This window comes from Jaculus jaculus, chromosome 6 (genome assembly GCF_020740685.1).
Source record: "Jaculus jaculus isolate mJacJac1 chromosome 6, mJacJac1.mat.Y.cur, whole genome shotgun sequence".
Taxonomy (NCBI): Eukaryota; Metazoa; Chordata; class Mammalia; order Rodentia; family Dipodidae; genus Jaculus; species Jaculus jaculus.
In genome coordinates, this window is record NC_059107.1 from 5,357,415 (window position 1) to 5,373,963 (window position 16,549).

The 16,549-nt window shown below is 42.9% G+C and overlaps 1 protein-coding gene across 1 annotated transcript in view; it reads right to left on the minus strand.

Annotated features, from left to right (window-relative positions):
• Nucleotides 1-16,549, minus strand: part of Cdkl3 (cyclin dependent kinase like 3) — an 80,826-nt gene that overhangs the window by 37,499 nt on the left and 26,778 nt on the right. Inside the window, exons 8-12 of the mRNA XM_045153673.1 lie at nucleotides 14,518-14,671; nucleotides 14,083-14,411; nucleotides 7,654-7,747; nucleotides 4,608-4,770; nucleotides 2,888-2,985 (exon numbers count right to left, since the gene is read on the minus strand). Coding sequence (XP_045009608.1) covers nucleotides 2,888-2,985; nucleotides 4,608-4,770; nucleotides 7,654-7,747; nucleotides 14,083-14,411; nucleotides 14,518-14,671 — 838 coding nt within the window. The remainder of the gene's footprint in view (nucleotides 1-2,887; nucleotides 2,986-4,607; nucleotides 4,771-7,653; nucleotides 7,748-14,082; nucleotides 14,412-14,517; nucleotides 14,672-16,549) is intronic.

Here is a 16,549-nt window from a genome sequence, read left to right on the forward strand (position 1 = left end):
TTATCAATGTGGCCATTTGCTCTGAAATGTTCATTACCCCTAGACATTGGGATCTCTTATGTAAAAAAAAAAAAAATACTTATAACTTTTATTTCTGTAATTATAAAGCTCTGAACAAAACCCAAGAATGAGCAGACATGCCTGGAGTAAGTGATCAAATAAATTGTACAACTTCATGTAAGTTGCAGTTCAGAACATAATAGTAAAACACGTTGTATAAACTAAGGCTCAAATTAAGAACATATGGATATGATAAATTTAAAACAGGAGAATATATGCATAGTTTTATGTGTTTTTGATACATCTGCAAAATTCTCCAGTCAGCACTTTTGTGTATGTAACATCAGTGAAAAGGATTTCTGTAACCATACAGTGATTCTGGGCCTCTGAATTTTCAGTAGCTGCATTTTCTACTCTACACCTAGCAGGTTCTCCTTCCTTCCTGTTTGTGCATTCCTGTATGCTAAAAATCAAATACCAGCCACAGTTTAACTGAGACTAAGGACCTACAGGCAGAGAGAAAACACCTGGATCTGGGAACTGCAAGTGTTTCAAAAGGTCCTGGGGTGCTGCTCAGCACAGTACCCTCACAACCATTGTCAAACACAAGTAAAGATGGCCTTGGTGTGGATCTTTTCTCTCTGGCCTAAGTGACTCACTCACAGTACTGCAGGTTTTCTACTTGGTCACATACCACTTCCTTTGGTGTGTACCTGCATTATTTTAACACATGTTTAAGATTACTGAAAGAGTTTAACGTCATCTAGGGAATGCTTGGGTCTGATGAAGTAATTCAAAAAACAAGTTGACGGTAGAGCCAAGAACAGAACAAAGAAGTTGTGATTCCCTATCTTATATTTTCTGTTTGTTTCTGGGGTGCTAGGACCAAACCCAGGGTTTCACACTGCTAGAGACAAGCATCCTGGGCTATGCACGTGGCCCAGAGTAAATGACCTAAGAAGCATGGCACGTTCTCATCTCCAAAGTAAACCAAAGTAAACTCACAACTTAGGAAAACATCTGTATCCTGAAATTGACTATTAAAAGTATTGGGACTAGTCTCATCTGTGGCTTTGATCAACTGCCAGAGATGCTTTTGCATGGGCAGTGCAAATATACCATGACCAACGCTGATCATGTCCCACTGTCTCCAATCAGTCCAACTTCCTCCAAAGTCATTCATTTTTCAGGCTATCTTTTTGGGAGTTCTATATCATATGAATGTTCTATTTAGTTACTTATCCTAAAAATTGGAAAACTGCCTTAGTGATTCCCTTTTTCCTGCATTTTTGTGTGGTTTTAGTGCCCAGGGCATCATGAATAGCAGAGTAGGCACCCTTGCAAACTCAGAAGCCCTGACATACCTAACTATTTAAAATATGTGCAAATGGTGTCCTGTATCACGTTTGGATGTAAGAAAGTCACAGCCTTCTTACTTTTATTTATGACGAACTGAAACCTGACATTTCTACAGGGCTTTCCTGTTCTGTAACACTCCTCTGCCATGTAGATTGTGGTGTTCTTAAGAAGGTCTCAGTCTAGTACAAAACTAACTAGCTCTAAATGCCACAGGTAAAATGTCTTATATTGCTTCAGATGCTCCCTTCCTTCTACCCATCCTTCCATTTCTCTCTTCCTCCCTCCCTTCCTTTTTCTGAGCCAAGGTCTCATGTAGCCCAGCTGGCCTCAAACTCACTATGTAGCTTTCAGATAGACGGCCTTGAACTTCTGGTCCATCTGCCCCTACCTCCCCAGTGCTGAAATCATAAACTTGTATCATCATGCCTGGCTTGATGTACTGGGGATTGAACCCAGGGCTTTGTAATATCTAGGCAAACATGTTGCACCAAATGAGTTATATCCCCAACTCTGTCCTCCTCCTTCCTCTCCTCTTCTTCTTCTTTGTCTTATTATTATTGGTATTTCTAGGTAAGGTCTCACTCTAACCTAGGTGACCTAGAATTCACTATGGGCTCTCAGTCTGGCCTGGAATTCACAGCAATGGTCCTACTTCAACCTCACTCAGCCTCCCAGGTGCTGAGATTAAAGACCTGTGCCATCACACCAGGCCCTATTTTTAATTAATTCAAATGTCTTTAATAAAGTATGAATAAAAACAAAGTCAGTTTCACTTTAATGGAGTTAACAAAATGGATTAATCACACCCAGGCATGACCTCACAAAGACAGACTAGACCATCACCTCCATCACTTAGTTCAGTGCGGACTAAGCCTTGTCTTCTTGAGAACACCTGTACAGGAATTCACCTGGATGCTGAAGACATTGAAATTTCCAAATGAAAATCTCTAGTGGGTAGGAATTGGGGACACTCCTGCAAATATTTTGAAACAGATGGAGAGCATAGGCAGACAAGAGAGGAAAGAAGGAAGGAAATGAAAGGGAGGATACCAAACACAAATGAATCTGCCTTCCCAACACACATCTCCACTGGCAGAGGGCACCTGTCCTGTGTTTTGTAGTAAAGAAAACTCAGCCACCATTTCTCATGGGGATACTAACCAGCCAAAATTTAAATGAAGGCCTATATTTACTACCCCCAAACCAACATTTAGAAACATTTAGTAGTTGGTTATATTATAAAAGTGAAGAAATATTTCTAGAGTTCAAAGATTATAAAATTTTGAATGTTTAGTTTTCCAAGCCAGGCATGGTAGCACATGCCTTGAAAGCTAGCACCCGGGAGGCAGAGGTAGGAGGAGCACCATAAGTTCAAGGCCACCCTGAGACTCCATAGTGAATTCCAGGCCAGCTTAGCTAGAGCGAAACTGTACCATGAAAACAGAAAATTCCACCAGTGACAACTAAATTTATAGACCAAGTCAGACTAAGCATTATTTAGTAAAATATATAAGCAAGGAAGTCTTACCTCTTGCTTTTCTTGATTTTGGTCTACATTAAGTAAAGTTGGTATTTTAGATGACTCGGTTTTCTTTGATTCCCTCTTTAGCATTTTTATCTGTTTAACTTTTGCAAAAATATACAATGAAAATTTGTTAGTCCACTTGAAGTTTTACTTTCCTTTTCAGTACTTTTAAATGGAAATTCTGACATTCACTAAATTCATTTTCTTAGCTTTACAAAGGAACTGAATAAATCATGAATTGTAAAATATGTTCCATTTTTGTTACATTATTTTACAGTCTATAAACTATTCAAAGAAGACACTTATTTATTTTTATTGTGAGTATAACTTAAATAGATCACACAAAACCTCTTGAGTTGTACAAATACTATATTCATGCTATTATACCACATTTTCAATAGGTGTCACTATTCTTCAAAGAAAGATAACATTTACTCACAAACAATGAATTTGAAGATATACCTTAAATTTAAGATTAAGATCATTTTTTCCCTCTGTATGTATGTGTGTGACACATACATACATGGCCACACGTGTGTGTATGTTTCTCATGGGTGTGGAGGCCAGAGAACAACCTTGGATATCATTTCTCAGGGACACTATGCAGTATTTTTTGAGAAAGGTCCCCTCACTGGCCTGGAATTCACTAATTAAACTAGACTGGCTGACCAGGTTTAAGCCTGTAAACCTGACATTTCACATAGACATTGAGGATCAAACATATCCTCATGCTTGGAACAAGCACTTTATTGACTGAGCCATTTCCCCAGACCAAGATTAAGATGACTTTTTCCTTTTGTTTGTTACAAGGTAGGGTCTCACTTTATCCCAGGCTAACCTAGAGCTCACTCTGTAGTCCCAGGCTAGCCTCAAACTCATAGAGAGCCTCTTACCTCTGCCTCCTGAGTGCTGGGATAAAGGTGTGGCACAGACAAATTATTTTTTAAATTAAAAAAGATTTATTTGCAAGGAGGGGGGCAGGAATGGTCATGCCAGGGCCTCTTGCCATCACAAATAAAGTCCAAGTGCATGTGCCACTTTGTGCATCTCATTTATGTAGGTGCTGGAGAACTGAACCTAGCCTGTTAGGCTTTACAAGCAAGTGCCTTTAACCACTGAGCCATCTCTCCAGCCCTCAGATAAATTTTTAATTTACAAATCTTAATCTATCAAATCCTTAGATACCCAAAACATACGTAACACTCCTGAGCAGATTACACAGGAAGGTGGTCTACTCTAGCTTATATACTGAATCAAATCCACTGTGCTTCAAGTCTGTTCCAACGTTTCAAGATGAAATGAAACTTTACCCTTTAGGGTTGCCTTGACATTTCTTTAAAATTATCTTCATTAAGTCTAACCCTGAGTTAACTGCAAATAGAGAAACTCTCATCAGTGGAATTTACATTTTACTAAATCTTTTATTTACTTGAGAGAGAGAGAGAATGGGAAAACCAGGGCCTCTTGCCACTGCAAAGGAATGCCAGACCCACGCACCACTTTGTGCATCTGGCTTTCTGTGGCTGCCAGGGAACTGAACCTGGACTGGCCAACTTCGTCAGCAATAACTGCTAATAAGCCATTTCCCCAGCCCTAATTACTTTTAAAAATCAATTTACTACTTTCTACCTAAATCATACTCTAAAGTATTCTTTGCTACAAAACAGTCCTGAAATTCTGTCATTCATAAAAAGACTCATTAGGCTATGCGGCAGATGTGTACCTTCCATTCCTTTCCACTCCTTTGTCTGCACTGAGAAAGGTAGTTCAGGGAAATGGAAATCTTTCCTTTCAGGCCTGGGGAAATTCAGCTTCCTTTTGCTGCCACTTGCCATTCGGTCATTTGGACCTGCTCGTTCATTAAATGCACCCTTCTCCATTTGGCTCTAAACAAACATGAGTTACAGGGTTAGGAGGAAGAAATGAGATTACTTGTAGAATGACTAGCCTAGAACCACGAGGCATATGGATGGTAGAAAATTGATGTAACAATTATCTTAATAATTAAGAGGTACAAAGGAGTCAAGCATAGTGGTGTATGCCTGTAATCCCAGCACGTGGGAGGCTGAGGCAAGAGGATTACAAGTTTGAGACCAGCATGGGCTACATAGTGAGACCCTACCTCAAAGAAACAGAAACCAAAAACACAAACAAAAATAATAAAATACTTGGGCTGGAGAGATGGCTCAGCAGTTAAGTGCTTGCCTATGAAGCCTAAGGACCCAGGTTCAAGGCTCAATCCCCCATGTAAGCCAGATGTACAAGGTGGCTCATGCATCTGGAATTTGTTTGCAGTGGCTAAAGGCCCTGGTGTACCCATTCTCTCCCCCCTCCCCACTCATTCTCAAATAAGTAAATACAAATAAACAAAATTTTTAAAAATAATAATAATAAAATACCATTAAACATATAAACAAGTCAAACACCAATAAAAGTTTCATGAAATAATTTTAGTACATTTAATATTCTTTTTTTTTTTTTTTTCTTTCAAGGTAGGGTCTCATTCTAGCCCAGGCTGACCTGGAATTCACTATGGAGTTTCAGGGTGGCCTCAAACTCATAGCAATCCTCCTACCTCTGCCTCTTGAGTGCTCGGATTAAAGGTATGTGCCGCCACACCTGGCTGTATTTTCACTTTTAATATCATTTATTACACTCTTACATTAGACAAATTGCCTCAGGTTTTTTTGTTTTGTTTTGTTTTTTTGTGTTTTTTTGAGAGTGAGAAAGAACCAGAGAGAGATAGAGAGAGAGAATGAGCATGGCATGCCAAGGCCTCTAATGGCTGCAAACAACTTCCAGATCCCTGTGCCATCTTGTGACTCTAGTTTACGTGGGTCCTGGGGAACTGAGCCTGAGTCTTTTGGCTTTGCAGGTAAGAGCCTTTACCGCTAAGCTCTCTCTCCAACCCTCAGTTCATTTTTAAATTTTTTAAAATTTATTTTCAAGGAGATGAAGAGAAAGAGAGAGAGAGAGAGAGAGAAAGTGGGCATGCCAGGGCCTCTAGCCATTGCAAACAAACTCCAGACGCATGTGCCACATTTGTGTATCTGGCTTTATGAAAGCCATCTCTCCAGCCCCAGTTAATTTTTTAAAAATATTTTATTTATTTGCAAACGCAGAATGAGAGAGATAGAAAGAGAAAGAATGGGCATACCAAGGCCTCCAGCCACTGAAAATGAAGTCCAGACACATGTGCCACTTTGTGTATTTGGCATTACATGGGTACTGGGGAATCAAAGCTGGGTCAGTAGGGTTTATAAGCCAGTGCCTTAACCACTGAGCAATCTCTCCAGCCCTACTTTAGTTAATTTTGTCAGTAACTTATTTTTCTACTTATAAAATTATATACTAGGCCAGGCATGATGGCACATACCTTTAATACCAGCACTTAGGAGACAGAGGTAGGAGGATCTCCATGACTTTGAGGCCACCCTGAAACTACATAATGAATTTTAGGTCAGCCTGGGGTAGGGCAAGACCCTACTTCAAAACAAAAACAAAAACAAAAATTATATGCTTTATAGGTTTTGGGGAACCCCAAAGGAAAAACACTGCTTCTACATTTGACATCTGGAGAGATTTTTGTGTAACCATGGTGGTTTGATTCAGGTGTCCCCCATAAACTCAGGTGTTTGAATGCTAGGTTCCCAGCTGATGGAGATTTGGGAATTAGCACCTATTGAAGGCAGTGTATTTTGGGGGGTGGGCTTATGGGTATTATAACCAGTGCCCCTTGTTAGTGTTTGTCACACTCTCCTGTTGCTGTTGTCCACCTTATGCTGGCCAGGTGATGTCCACTCTCTGTTCATGCCATCATTTTCCCTGCCATCATGGAGCTTCTCAGCAATGTAAACCTGAGTGCAACACCATTTTAATTATCTTAAAAGCATTCCCAGGGTGAGGAGCACTCTTCCACGGTATCAAAGGGAATATTACAGTACAGGGTTGGACTGTGATTAGACATGTTTATGTTGTTTTCAGTTCTGGATCATTACAAACAACTCTGTGCTTCAAATTTAGTAATCTACTTTTCTATGTAAAAATTTAGTGCAAGGATGGTTTATCTATTGCCACTTGTTAATCCATACAGTAAGATATTAAAAACATTTTGGAAGCAAATAACCAAAGTATTTGTGACTTTTAAAGGCGCACATCTTGATTCATTTTATCTGGACCATACATTGAGCGCACACATGAAGATAGAGAACAGGAACTATAGCCGTGAAAGCACCAAGGAAACCATTTTAGGAAGAGAAAGGGTCTGGGATTGCAGGCCAGTGGAAGTCTTGGGTTTGGTTCCCAGACTAGAGGGAAGGAGGGGTGAGGGAAAGGAGGAGAAGAGAGACAAAGGAACAAAAGGGAGAAGGGAAGGGAAGGGAGAAGGGAAGGGAAGAGAGAAGGGAAGGAAGAAGAGAAAGAAAGGGAAGGGAAGGGAAAGAAGGAAAGGGAGAAAGGAAAGGGAGAAGGGAAAGGAGAAGGGAAGGGAAGGAACAGGAAGAGAAGGGAAAGGAGAAGAGAACAGGGAAGGGAGAAGGGAAAGGAGAAGGGAAGAGAAAGGAAGGGAGAAGAAGCAGAGGTAGGAGGATTGCCATGAGTTTGAGGCCACCCTGAGACTACATAGTGAATTCCAGGTCAGCCTGAGCTAGAGCAAGACCCTACTTTAAAAAAAAATTTTTTTTTAATATATATTTAATGTGGGAGCCTAAGAGAAAAAAGGAAAGGGGGGATGATGTTAAGAGGTTATATTTTAACACCTAGCTTCTTACTTGAATGGGACCTGCATCCTCTTGCCTGTTATTAGACACAACTTGTCCAGTAGATTGAGAAGAAGTTCGTCTCTTTTTTGCTCTTTCAGTTAATCTATTAATTAAAAATAAATGAGGCTATTAGAACTGCCCAGAAGTGCCTTTGTTTTGGTTTTAAAAACAAACAAGTTATAACAGCTGAGCCTGCTGGTGCATACCTATAACCCTGAGTCAGGAGGATTTTGAGTTTGAGGCTAATTTAGGCTACAGAACAAGACTGTGTCAGAGTGAGCAGGGAAGGGGAAGAAAAAGAGAGAGAGAGAAACAGACTATAGATGTCTATTGCCTGGAATGAGTGCCAACAGGTTCCAAGCACTCTAAGGAAAGAAGCCTGCAGAGGACAAAAGAACAAATGCTACCATCTAGCCAGCCGTGATATGTCATGAAGCTACTCTTGCTGGCCTAATTGCTATCTTACATCTGTTCTGAACCTCATTCACTTAGCCACTGGATCTTTCAACTTAAGCACATGCTGTCCAAAACTGGCTGATAACCATGGTGGCTGACAGCATGGTTTGTTTGGGGTCACCTCTAGAACGCTGGCTTATTTCAGCCTGTGGCCTACTGTACCTTTGGACTGATACAGACATATCCACCTGCCTACCTCTGCAGACCATGAATCTTCACCATCTGTAGCCCAAACCAGATTGCTAGAATCCAGATGGGCTAATGAACAATGTCTCTTTATTACCTAGAATCACAGAACCCCCCCTAAAGTTACACGTGGTCCTAAGGCCTTGCTAGACAGATCCCCACATCTCAGCAACCCCCTAAAGTTACATGTGGTCCTAACCCTTGTTAGACGACCCTCGCGTCTCGGCAACCCCCTAAAGTTACATGTGGTCCTAACCCTTGTTAGACGACCCTCGCGTCTCGGCAACCCCCTAAAGTTACATGTGGTCCTAACCCTTGTTAGACGACCCTCGCGTCTCGGCAACCCCCTAAAGTTACATGTGGTCCTAACCCTTGTTAGACGACCCTCGCGTCTCGGCAACCCCCTAAAGTTACATGTGGTCCTAACCCTTGTTAGACGACCCTCGCGTCTCGGCAACCCCCTAAAGTTACATGTGGTCCTAACCCTTGTTAGACGACCCTCGCGTCTCGGCAACCCCCTAAAGTTACATGTGGTCCTAACCCTTGTTAGACGACCCTCGCGTCTCGGCAACCCCCTAAAGTTACATGTGGTCCTAACCCTTGTTAGACGACCCTCGCGTCTCGGCAACCCCCTAAAGTTACATGTGGTCCTAACCCTTGTTAGACGACCCTCGCGTCTCGGCAACCCCCTAAAGTTACATGTGGTCCTAACCTTGTTAGACGACCCTCGCGTCTCGGCAACCCCCTAAAGTTACATGTGGTCCTAACCCTTGTTAGACGACCCTCGCGTCTCGGCAACCCCCTAAAGTTACATGTGGTCCTAACCCTTGTTAGACGACCCTCGCGTCTCGGCAACCCCCTAAAGTTACATGTGGTCCTAACCCTTGTTAGACGACCCTCGCGTCTCGGCAACCCCCTAAAGTTACATGTGGTCCTAACTCTTGTTAGACACACCCTCGCATCTTAGTAGCCCCTCTAAAATTACACATGATCTTAACTCTTGCTAGATAGACTCTCACATCTCAGTAATCTCAAGTTCACAGCCATCCTCCTACCTCTGCTTCCCGAGTAAAGGCATGTGCCAACATACTCAGCTGTTCTTTTTTTTTTTTTTTTAAGATAGGCTCTCATTCTACACCAGGCTGACCTGGAACTCACTCTGTAGTCCCAGGCTGACCTTGAACTGAGGGTGATCCTCCTACCTCAGCCTCCCAAGCGCTGGGATTAAAGATGTGGGCCACCGTACCCGGTTTGTTTGTTTTTTGTTTTCCGAGGTAGGGTCTTGCTGTAGCTCAGGCTGACCTGGAGTTCACTATGTACTCTCAGGGTGGCCTCCAACTCACAGTAATCCTACCTCTGCATCCCAAGTGCACCCCCATGCCTGGCAAAGGGTATTTTTAAAAAGTGAAGTTTCTGGAGAATGGAATTTCAAAGGGGAAAAGGGGAGGAGGGAGGGTATTACCATGGGATATTTTTTTATAATCATGGAGAATGTTTAATAAAATTGAGGGAAAAAAAGTGAAGTTTCAGGCTGGAGAGATGGCTTAGCGGTTAAGCGCTTGCCTGTGAAGCCTAAGGACCCCGGTTCGAGGCTTGTTTCCCCAGGTCCCACATTAGCCAGATGCACAAGGGGGCGCATGCGTCTGGAGTTTGTTTGCAGAGGCTGGAAGCCCTGGCGTGCCCATTCTCTCTCTCTCCCTCTATCTGTCTTTCTCTCTGTGTCTGTCACTCTCAAATAAATAAATAAATAATTTTTTAAAAAAAAAGTGAAGTTTCCCCAAAATATGTTAGTGAAAAGTCAGACATCTAAACTGGTCATGGCACATATCTATAATCCCAATACTCAGGAGGCTGAGGCCAGAAGATCATCTGCTGGAGGCCAGCCTGGATTACAAAGTAAGTTCCAGGCCAGTATGGGCTATGAGACTCTATTTCAAAAGATACAATACTTGAGGCTGGGGAAATAGTTCAGCAATTAAAGGGGCTTGCTTGAAAGGTTTGCTGGCCTGAGGTTCAATTCCCCAGCCATCCATGTAAAGCTGGATGGGTACTCGTTTGCAGCAGCAAGTGACACTGACACGCACACACATGTACACACATGCATGCACACATACATACAGATGCAAATAATTTTTTTTCTATTAGAGAGAGAGTAAGAAGAATTGGCATACCAAGGCCTCCGCCACCTCAACTGAATTCCAGACACTTGAGCCCCCTAGTGGGCATGTGAGACCTTGCACTTGCCTAATCTTTACTCATCTGGCTAATGTGAGATCTGTAGAGTCGAACATGGGTCCTTAGGCTTTGCAGGCAAGTGCCTTAACTACTAAGCAATCTCTCCAGCCCAAATATGTGTTTTTTTAAGATTTTATTTTTATTTATTTATTAGAGACAGAGAGAGTGAAAGAGAGAGAGAGAGAATGGGTGTGCCAGGAGAGAGAGAGTGTGAGAATCAGTGTACCAGGGACTCTAGCCACTATAAACGAACTCCAGATGCATGTACCACCATGTGCATCTGGTTTATGTGGGACCTGGGGAACCAAACGTAGGTACTTAGGCTTTGCAGGGAAGTGCCTTAACTGCTAAGCCATCTCTCCAAAACCCAAATATGTTTTTTAACTACAACAAAAGGGACTTTACCAGCTCCTGCCTTCTCATGGGCAGGAGCCCTTCATACTCTCTTCTCTTTCCTTCTCTTACTCTAATAAAGTCTCTTAAAAAAATAAAATCCAAGGCCGGGTGGTGCCCACCCTTAATCCCATCACTTGGGAGGCAGAGGTAGGATGAACCATGAGTTTGAGGCCACCTGGAGACTATATAATGAATTCCAGGTCAGCCTGAGCTAGAGTAAAACCCTACCTCAAGAAACCAAAATAATAATAATAATAATAAAATAAAATCTGAGGCTAGAGAGATGGCTTAGTGGTGAAGATGTTTGATTCCTCAGTACCTACATAAGCCAGGTACACAAGGTGGAACACGTGTCTGGAGTTCATTTGCAGTGGCTAGAGGCCCGGGCATGCCCATTCTCTCTCTCTCTCTCTCTCTCTCTCTCTCTAACTGCCTCTTTCTCTCTTGCCCTCCCCTTTCTCTTTCAAATAAATAAATAAAATATTAATTAAATAAATAAGATCCAGAGCTCCTGGTCAAGATGGCGGAATGAGAGCCATGCCACTGTAACAGCCAGCAAAGCCAGAGGAAAGAACCCTGGAAACACACCCTTCTTCTCAAAAAATTAAAAATGATGGAGAATATTGACATCCAAGACCCACCAACACAAGAAGACAAGGCAGCCAGCTGCCCACCATGACGTGCCCCAGATCTACCACCCCACCTGGGGCCCAGGAGACACTGTAGTGGGAGCAGAAACACAAAATCAGCTCTCACTGAAGCACCAGGGAGAGGATGACAGACAGTGGCCAATCGCAACCCGTCAAAGCAAACTCAACACTAAATCAGACTAACAGGCCCACCACGGCCTCCAGGTCTACAAGAATGGAAGCCCTACCAGTATCCTGTTTGCTGTGTGCCCACTTCCCCTAACTCCTTGCTTTTATTATTTCTCCCCAGAATTTTCTACCAGAACTGTCTTCCTGTCCTTTTGGAGTCCCTTAGATAGTCCCACTGGAGAAGTTTCCCAACTGTCACACCAAATGACCCCAGTCAGCTTGAAGAAGCCAGATTGGTCTCCATCCTGATTCCCTAATGGCAGTTTAGGGTTACTCCTTCAGAGGGAATTGAGGCACTAAGGGTGACTGGGCCCCCAAAAGTAAAAACAGGAATGTCTTTGGGCCTATCCTTGCATCCTGCACTTTGCCAGAGAAGAATCTGGTTTCTCCTTATCTCTTGCCTACAGAAGCTCCCTACAACAACCTGAGATTTAAATCTGATCCCGACATTGTGGTTGGTTAGGCTCAGCCCTAAAACTTGGTGTCATGGCTGGCCTCTTCTTGAGCCAGCCCCTGTCCAGAACAATCATCAGCCTCACTCTGGCTCACCTGAGCCTGAAGGCGAAGCCCATCGCAATAAGGTTATAAACAGACCTTGCTAGGGGCAGCTCTCTCTTGGCTCCTGAACTTCCAGGCTCTGGTGAGCCTTTCTCATCGCAGCCCCGCTGCGTTTAGATGAGGGGACCCTCATCCCTGCTTCCACATGGGCTCTCCACCCTCCTGTCCTCCACATGGCAGGAGCTCTCCTCCATCTCATTTCTTCATTCCTTCTCTCTCTTTTTTTTTTCGAGGTAGGGTCTCACTCTAGCCCAAGCTGACCTGGAATTCACTCTGTAGTCTCAGGGTGGCCTTGAACTCACAGCAATCCTCCTACCTCTGCCTCCCGAGTGCTGGGATTAAAGGTGTGCACCACCATGCCCGGCGTATCTTCTTTCTTTCTCTTAATCTAATAAAAAATAGTCTCTCTAAATCTTACCCTCTGGTCTATGGGTTTTAATTCTTTAAATTCATAAGACAAGAATCCAAGGTACCCTAAATTTATTGGTGTGTTGGCATGTTAGCATACTGGCCCAAAACTCCCATTTCAGGGCAGAAAGACTGAAAAAGAGGATGGACAGATGGCTTAGTGGTTAAGGCACTTGCCTGAAAAGCTTAAGGACACAGATTCGATCCCCCAGTACTCACATAAGCCAAATGCACCAGGTGGCAGGTGGCACATGAGCCTGGAGTTTGCAGTGGCTGGAGGCCTTGGCACACCTATTCTCTCTCTATGCTGAGCATGGTTGTGCATGCCTTTAATGCCAGCATTCGGGAGGCAGAGATAGGAGGATCACCATGAGTTCGAGGCCAACCTGAGACTACATAGTGAATTCCAGGTTAGCCTGGACTAGAGTGAAACCCTACCTTAAAAAAAAAAGAAAGAAAGACTGTAAGAGCCATAGAGTGGGTAGGACTATCTTGAGGCACAGGAGTCCACATAGGAGACCTTCATGACCCCACAGTGAACACCAACAGCCCCGCGGAGGACTCCCTCAGGGGAAGGGTAGCAGGGGTGCTGGGATAAGAGGATCTGGAGTTTAAAGTTAAATAACACTGAACTTAAAAGGAGCTGGGCATGGTGCTGTATGCCTTTAAGTCCCAGCACTCAGGAGGCAGAGGTTGTAGGATTACTCGGAGTTCAAGGCCAGCCTAGGACTACAGAGTAAGTTCCATGTAAACCTGGGCTAGAGTGAAACCGTACCTAGAAAAAGACAAAACAAAAGAACAAAAATGGGCTGGAGAAATGGCTTAGCAGTTAAAGTGTTTGCCTACAAAGCCAACAGGACCCAGATTTCATTCCCCAGGACCCAAGTAAGCCAGATGCACAAAGTGGAGCATGTGTCTGGAGTTTGTTTACAGCAGCTGAAGGCCCTGGCACACTCATTCTCCTCTCTCTCTCTATCTGATCTATTTATCATCTTCCTCTTTCCCTCTCTCAAATAAATTAATTAAATTAAAAAGATTTTATTTTGGTTTTTGAAGGTAGGGTTTTACTATAGTCCAGGCTGACCTGGAATTCACTATATACTCTCAGGGTGGGCTCAAACTCACAGCGATCCTCCTACCTCTGCCTCCCACGTTCTGGAATTAAAGGCTGCACCACCACGCCCAGCCAAATTAAAAAAAAAAATTTTTTTAAGAAGCAGAAATTAAACATCAATATAGCCAAGCAAACATTTCTCCCATAGCATTCATAAGAACTACCCGGTCAATGGCTTATTAAGTATTATGATCCAATAGCTCTTGCTGAAGCTCAGTTGCACATGGACAGAGTAAGTCTCTGCAGTACCGTCATAGGCCTCCTCACCGTGAAGAGGGGTGGGAGAGATTTGAATTGAGGTTTGCAGCCATCCAACTACTGCTTGTCAGATTGATGGGTGGCATGATCATACAACCTCCAGCATGGGGGTCTTCCTTCCCAGGGCCAGAGCTCAGGCTGGTGTTAGCAGGGCTTAGTGGCTCCGTGGCTACTGGTTTTCGGTCTTGAGATGTCCCGTGAGTGTTCTCAGCTGCATCCTGCTGACAGTGTCCACCTTCACACTCGGTCTTTCTCAGGCCTGAGGTGTCTCCTTTTCCTCCTTTAAATTTAACAACTCTGACTTTGATCTCCTTAGGCTTTTTTCCCCTTTCCACTTCCTGGAATAGATACATTGGACATCTGAGTTGTAAGGACATCATTTTTGTCATCAGGACCCTAACTACAATATAGTCATGTAGATCACACAAAAAGCAAAGTACTTACCTTTCCATAGACTGAAGTACTTAGCAGCGTATTGGTAAAATTTGGTTTTCTTTCATCTCTCACAAGTTCATTTTCTTTAGAGTTCTCTTTTGACTTTGCCAATGAATTAACTTTTGCTTCTTGTAATAATTTAGTTCTCAGTTCTGGTAAGAATCTGATGAATCAAGTAATATCAACAATAATCTTTTTCCTTTATATATATTTTATCTTTAATATTTTTATTTATTTATTTGACAGAGAAATTGGGAAGAGAGAGAGAATGGCCTCTAGCTGCTGCAAACAAACTCCAGACATATGCGCCACCTTGTGCATCTGGCTTATGTGGGTACTAGAGAATCAAATCTGGGTCCTTTAGCTTTGCCAGCAAGTGCCTTAACTGCTAAGCCATCTTTCCAGCCCCGTAACTAAGTTAAAAAGAAAGAAAGCCAAAGTAAAGCTGAAGTAACCTTCTGGAATTGTGGTGGATTGATTTTGCTGTTTTCAATGGAAAATGTCCTGTAGAGCAGCATTTCAGAAAGCGGTTAGTTGGCCTTTAAGTCCCCTTCTGAAGAGCCAGACTGACATGCCCATTCTCTCTCTCCTTCTCTTTCTCTCTTTGTCTCTTTTGCCTTGCAAATAAATAAATAAAAATATCTTAAAAAGAATAGACTAAGCTGGGCATGGTGGTGCACACCTTTAATCCCAGTACTCAGGAGGCAGAAGTAGGAGGATGAGTTTGAGACCACCCTGGTGAACCCAGAAAACAAAACAAAAAACCAGCATAGACTAGTCTCACTTTACATAAGTTATCTGTGGACTGGGAAAAGGTCAGTGATTAAAGGTGCTTGCTTGCAAAGACTGCTAGGCTGGGTTCAATTCCCCAGCACCCGTGTAAAGCAGAACGCAAAGTGGCGCATCTGTTGGTGTTTGCTTGCAGTGGCAGGAGACCCTAGTGTATCTGCACCCACAGGTGCATGTACACACACACACACAAATCCAATATATTTTTTTGTTTGGTTTTTTTTTTTTGAGGTAGTGTCTTGCTCTATCCCAGGCTGACTTGGAATTCACTATGTAGTCTCAAGGTGGCCTCAAACTCATGGTGACCCACTTACCTCTGACTCCCCGGTGCTGGGATTAAAGGCATGCATCACCACGCCCAACTTAAATTTACCTTTTAAATACTTAATTAATTAATTTATTTGAGGAAGAGGGAGAGAAAGAAGCAGATATATATACAGAGAATGGGCTCACCAGGACCTCTAGCCACTACAAAGAAACTCCAGGTGCCTGCACCACCTTGTGCATATGGCCTACATGGATACTGAGGAATCAAACCTGGGTCCTTAGGCTTTGCAAGCAAGTGCCTTAACCACTAAGTAGTCTCTCCAGCCCTAAAGCTATTTTTTAAGGTTTAGAAAGGCTTTATTAGATTAGAGAGGAAAATAGAGAAAGTACACAGAGTTCCCACCATGTGGAAGGCAGGACAATTCCTCCAAAGTTATTTTAAATAGAAAATGTGTTTAGGTTGTTCAAAATTCTAGTCTAAAAAAGAGAGAGAGATAAATTCTAGTCTCTACTAAAACAAAATAAAACAAAAAACAAATACCAATCTCCCTAGTTTCCTTTCCTCTTCCCTGAATTGCACATTTGCCCATTAGAGCATCTACTGCTATTGGCTGGGGAAGACTTTCTGTCTTTTGGGGTTTTTTTTTGGTTTTTGTTTGTTTGTTTGTTTTTTGAGGTAGGGTCTCACTGTAGCTCAGGCTCTCCTGGAATTCACTATGTAGTCTCAGGCTGACCTCAAACTCATGGTGATCTTCCTACCGCTGCCTCCCGAGTACTGGGATTAAAGGCATGTGTCACCATACCCAGCTTCTTTGGTTTTTTTTTTTAAGTATTTATTTATTTATTTGAGAGAGACAGAGACAGAATGGGCTCACCAGGGCCTCCAGCCACTGCAAATAAAATCCAGACACATGCGCCACTTTGTGTATCTGGCTTAAGTGGATCCTGGGGAAACAAACCTGAGTCCTTGGGCTTTGCAGGCAAA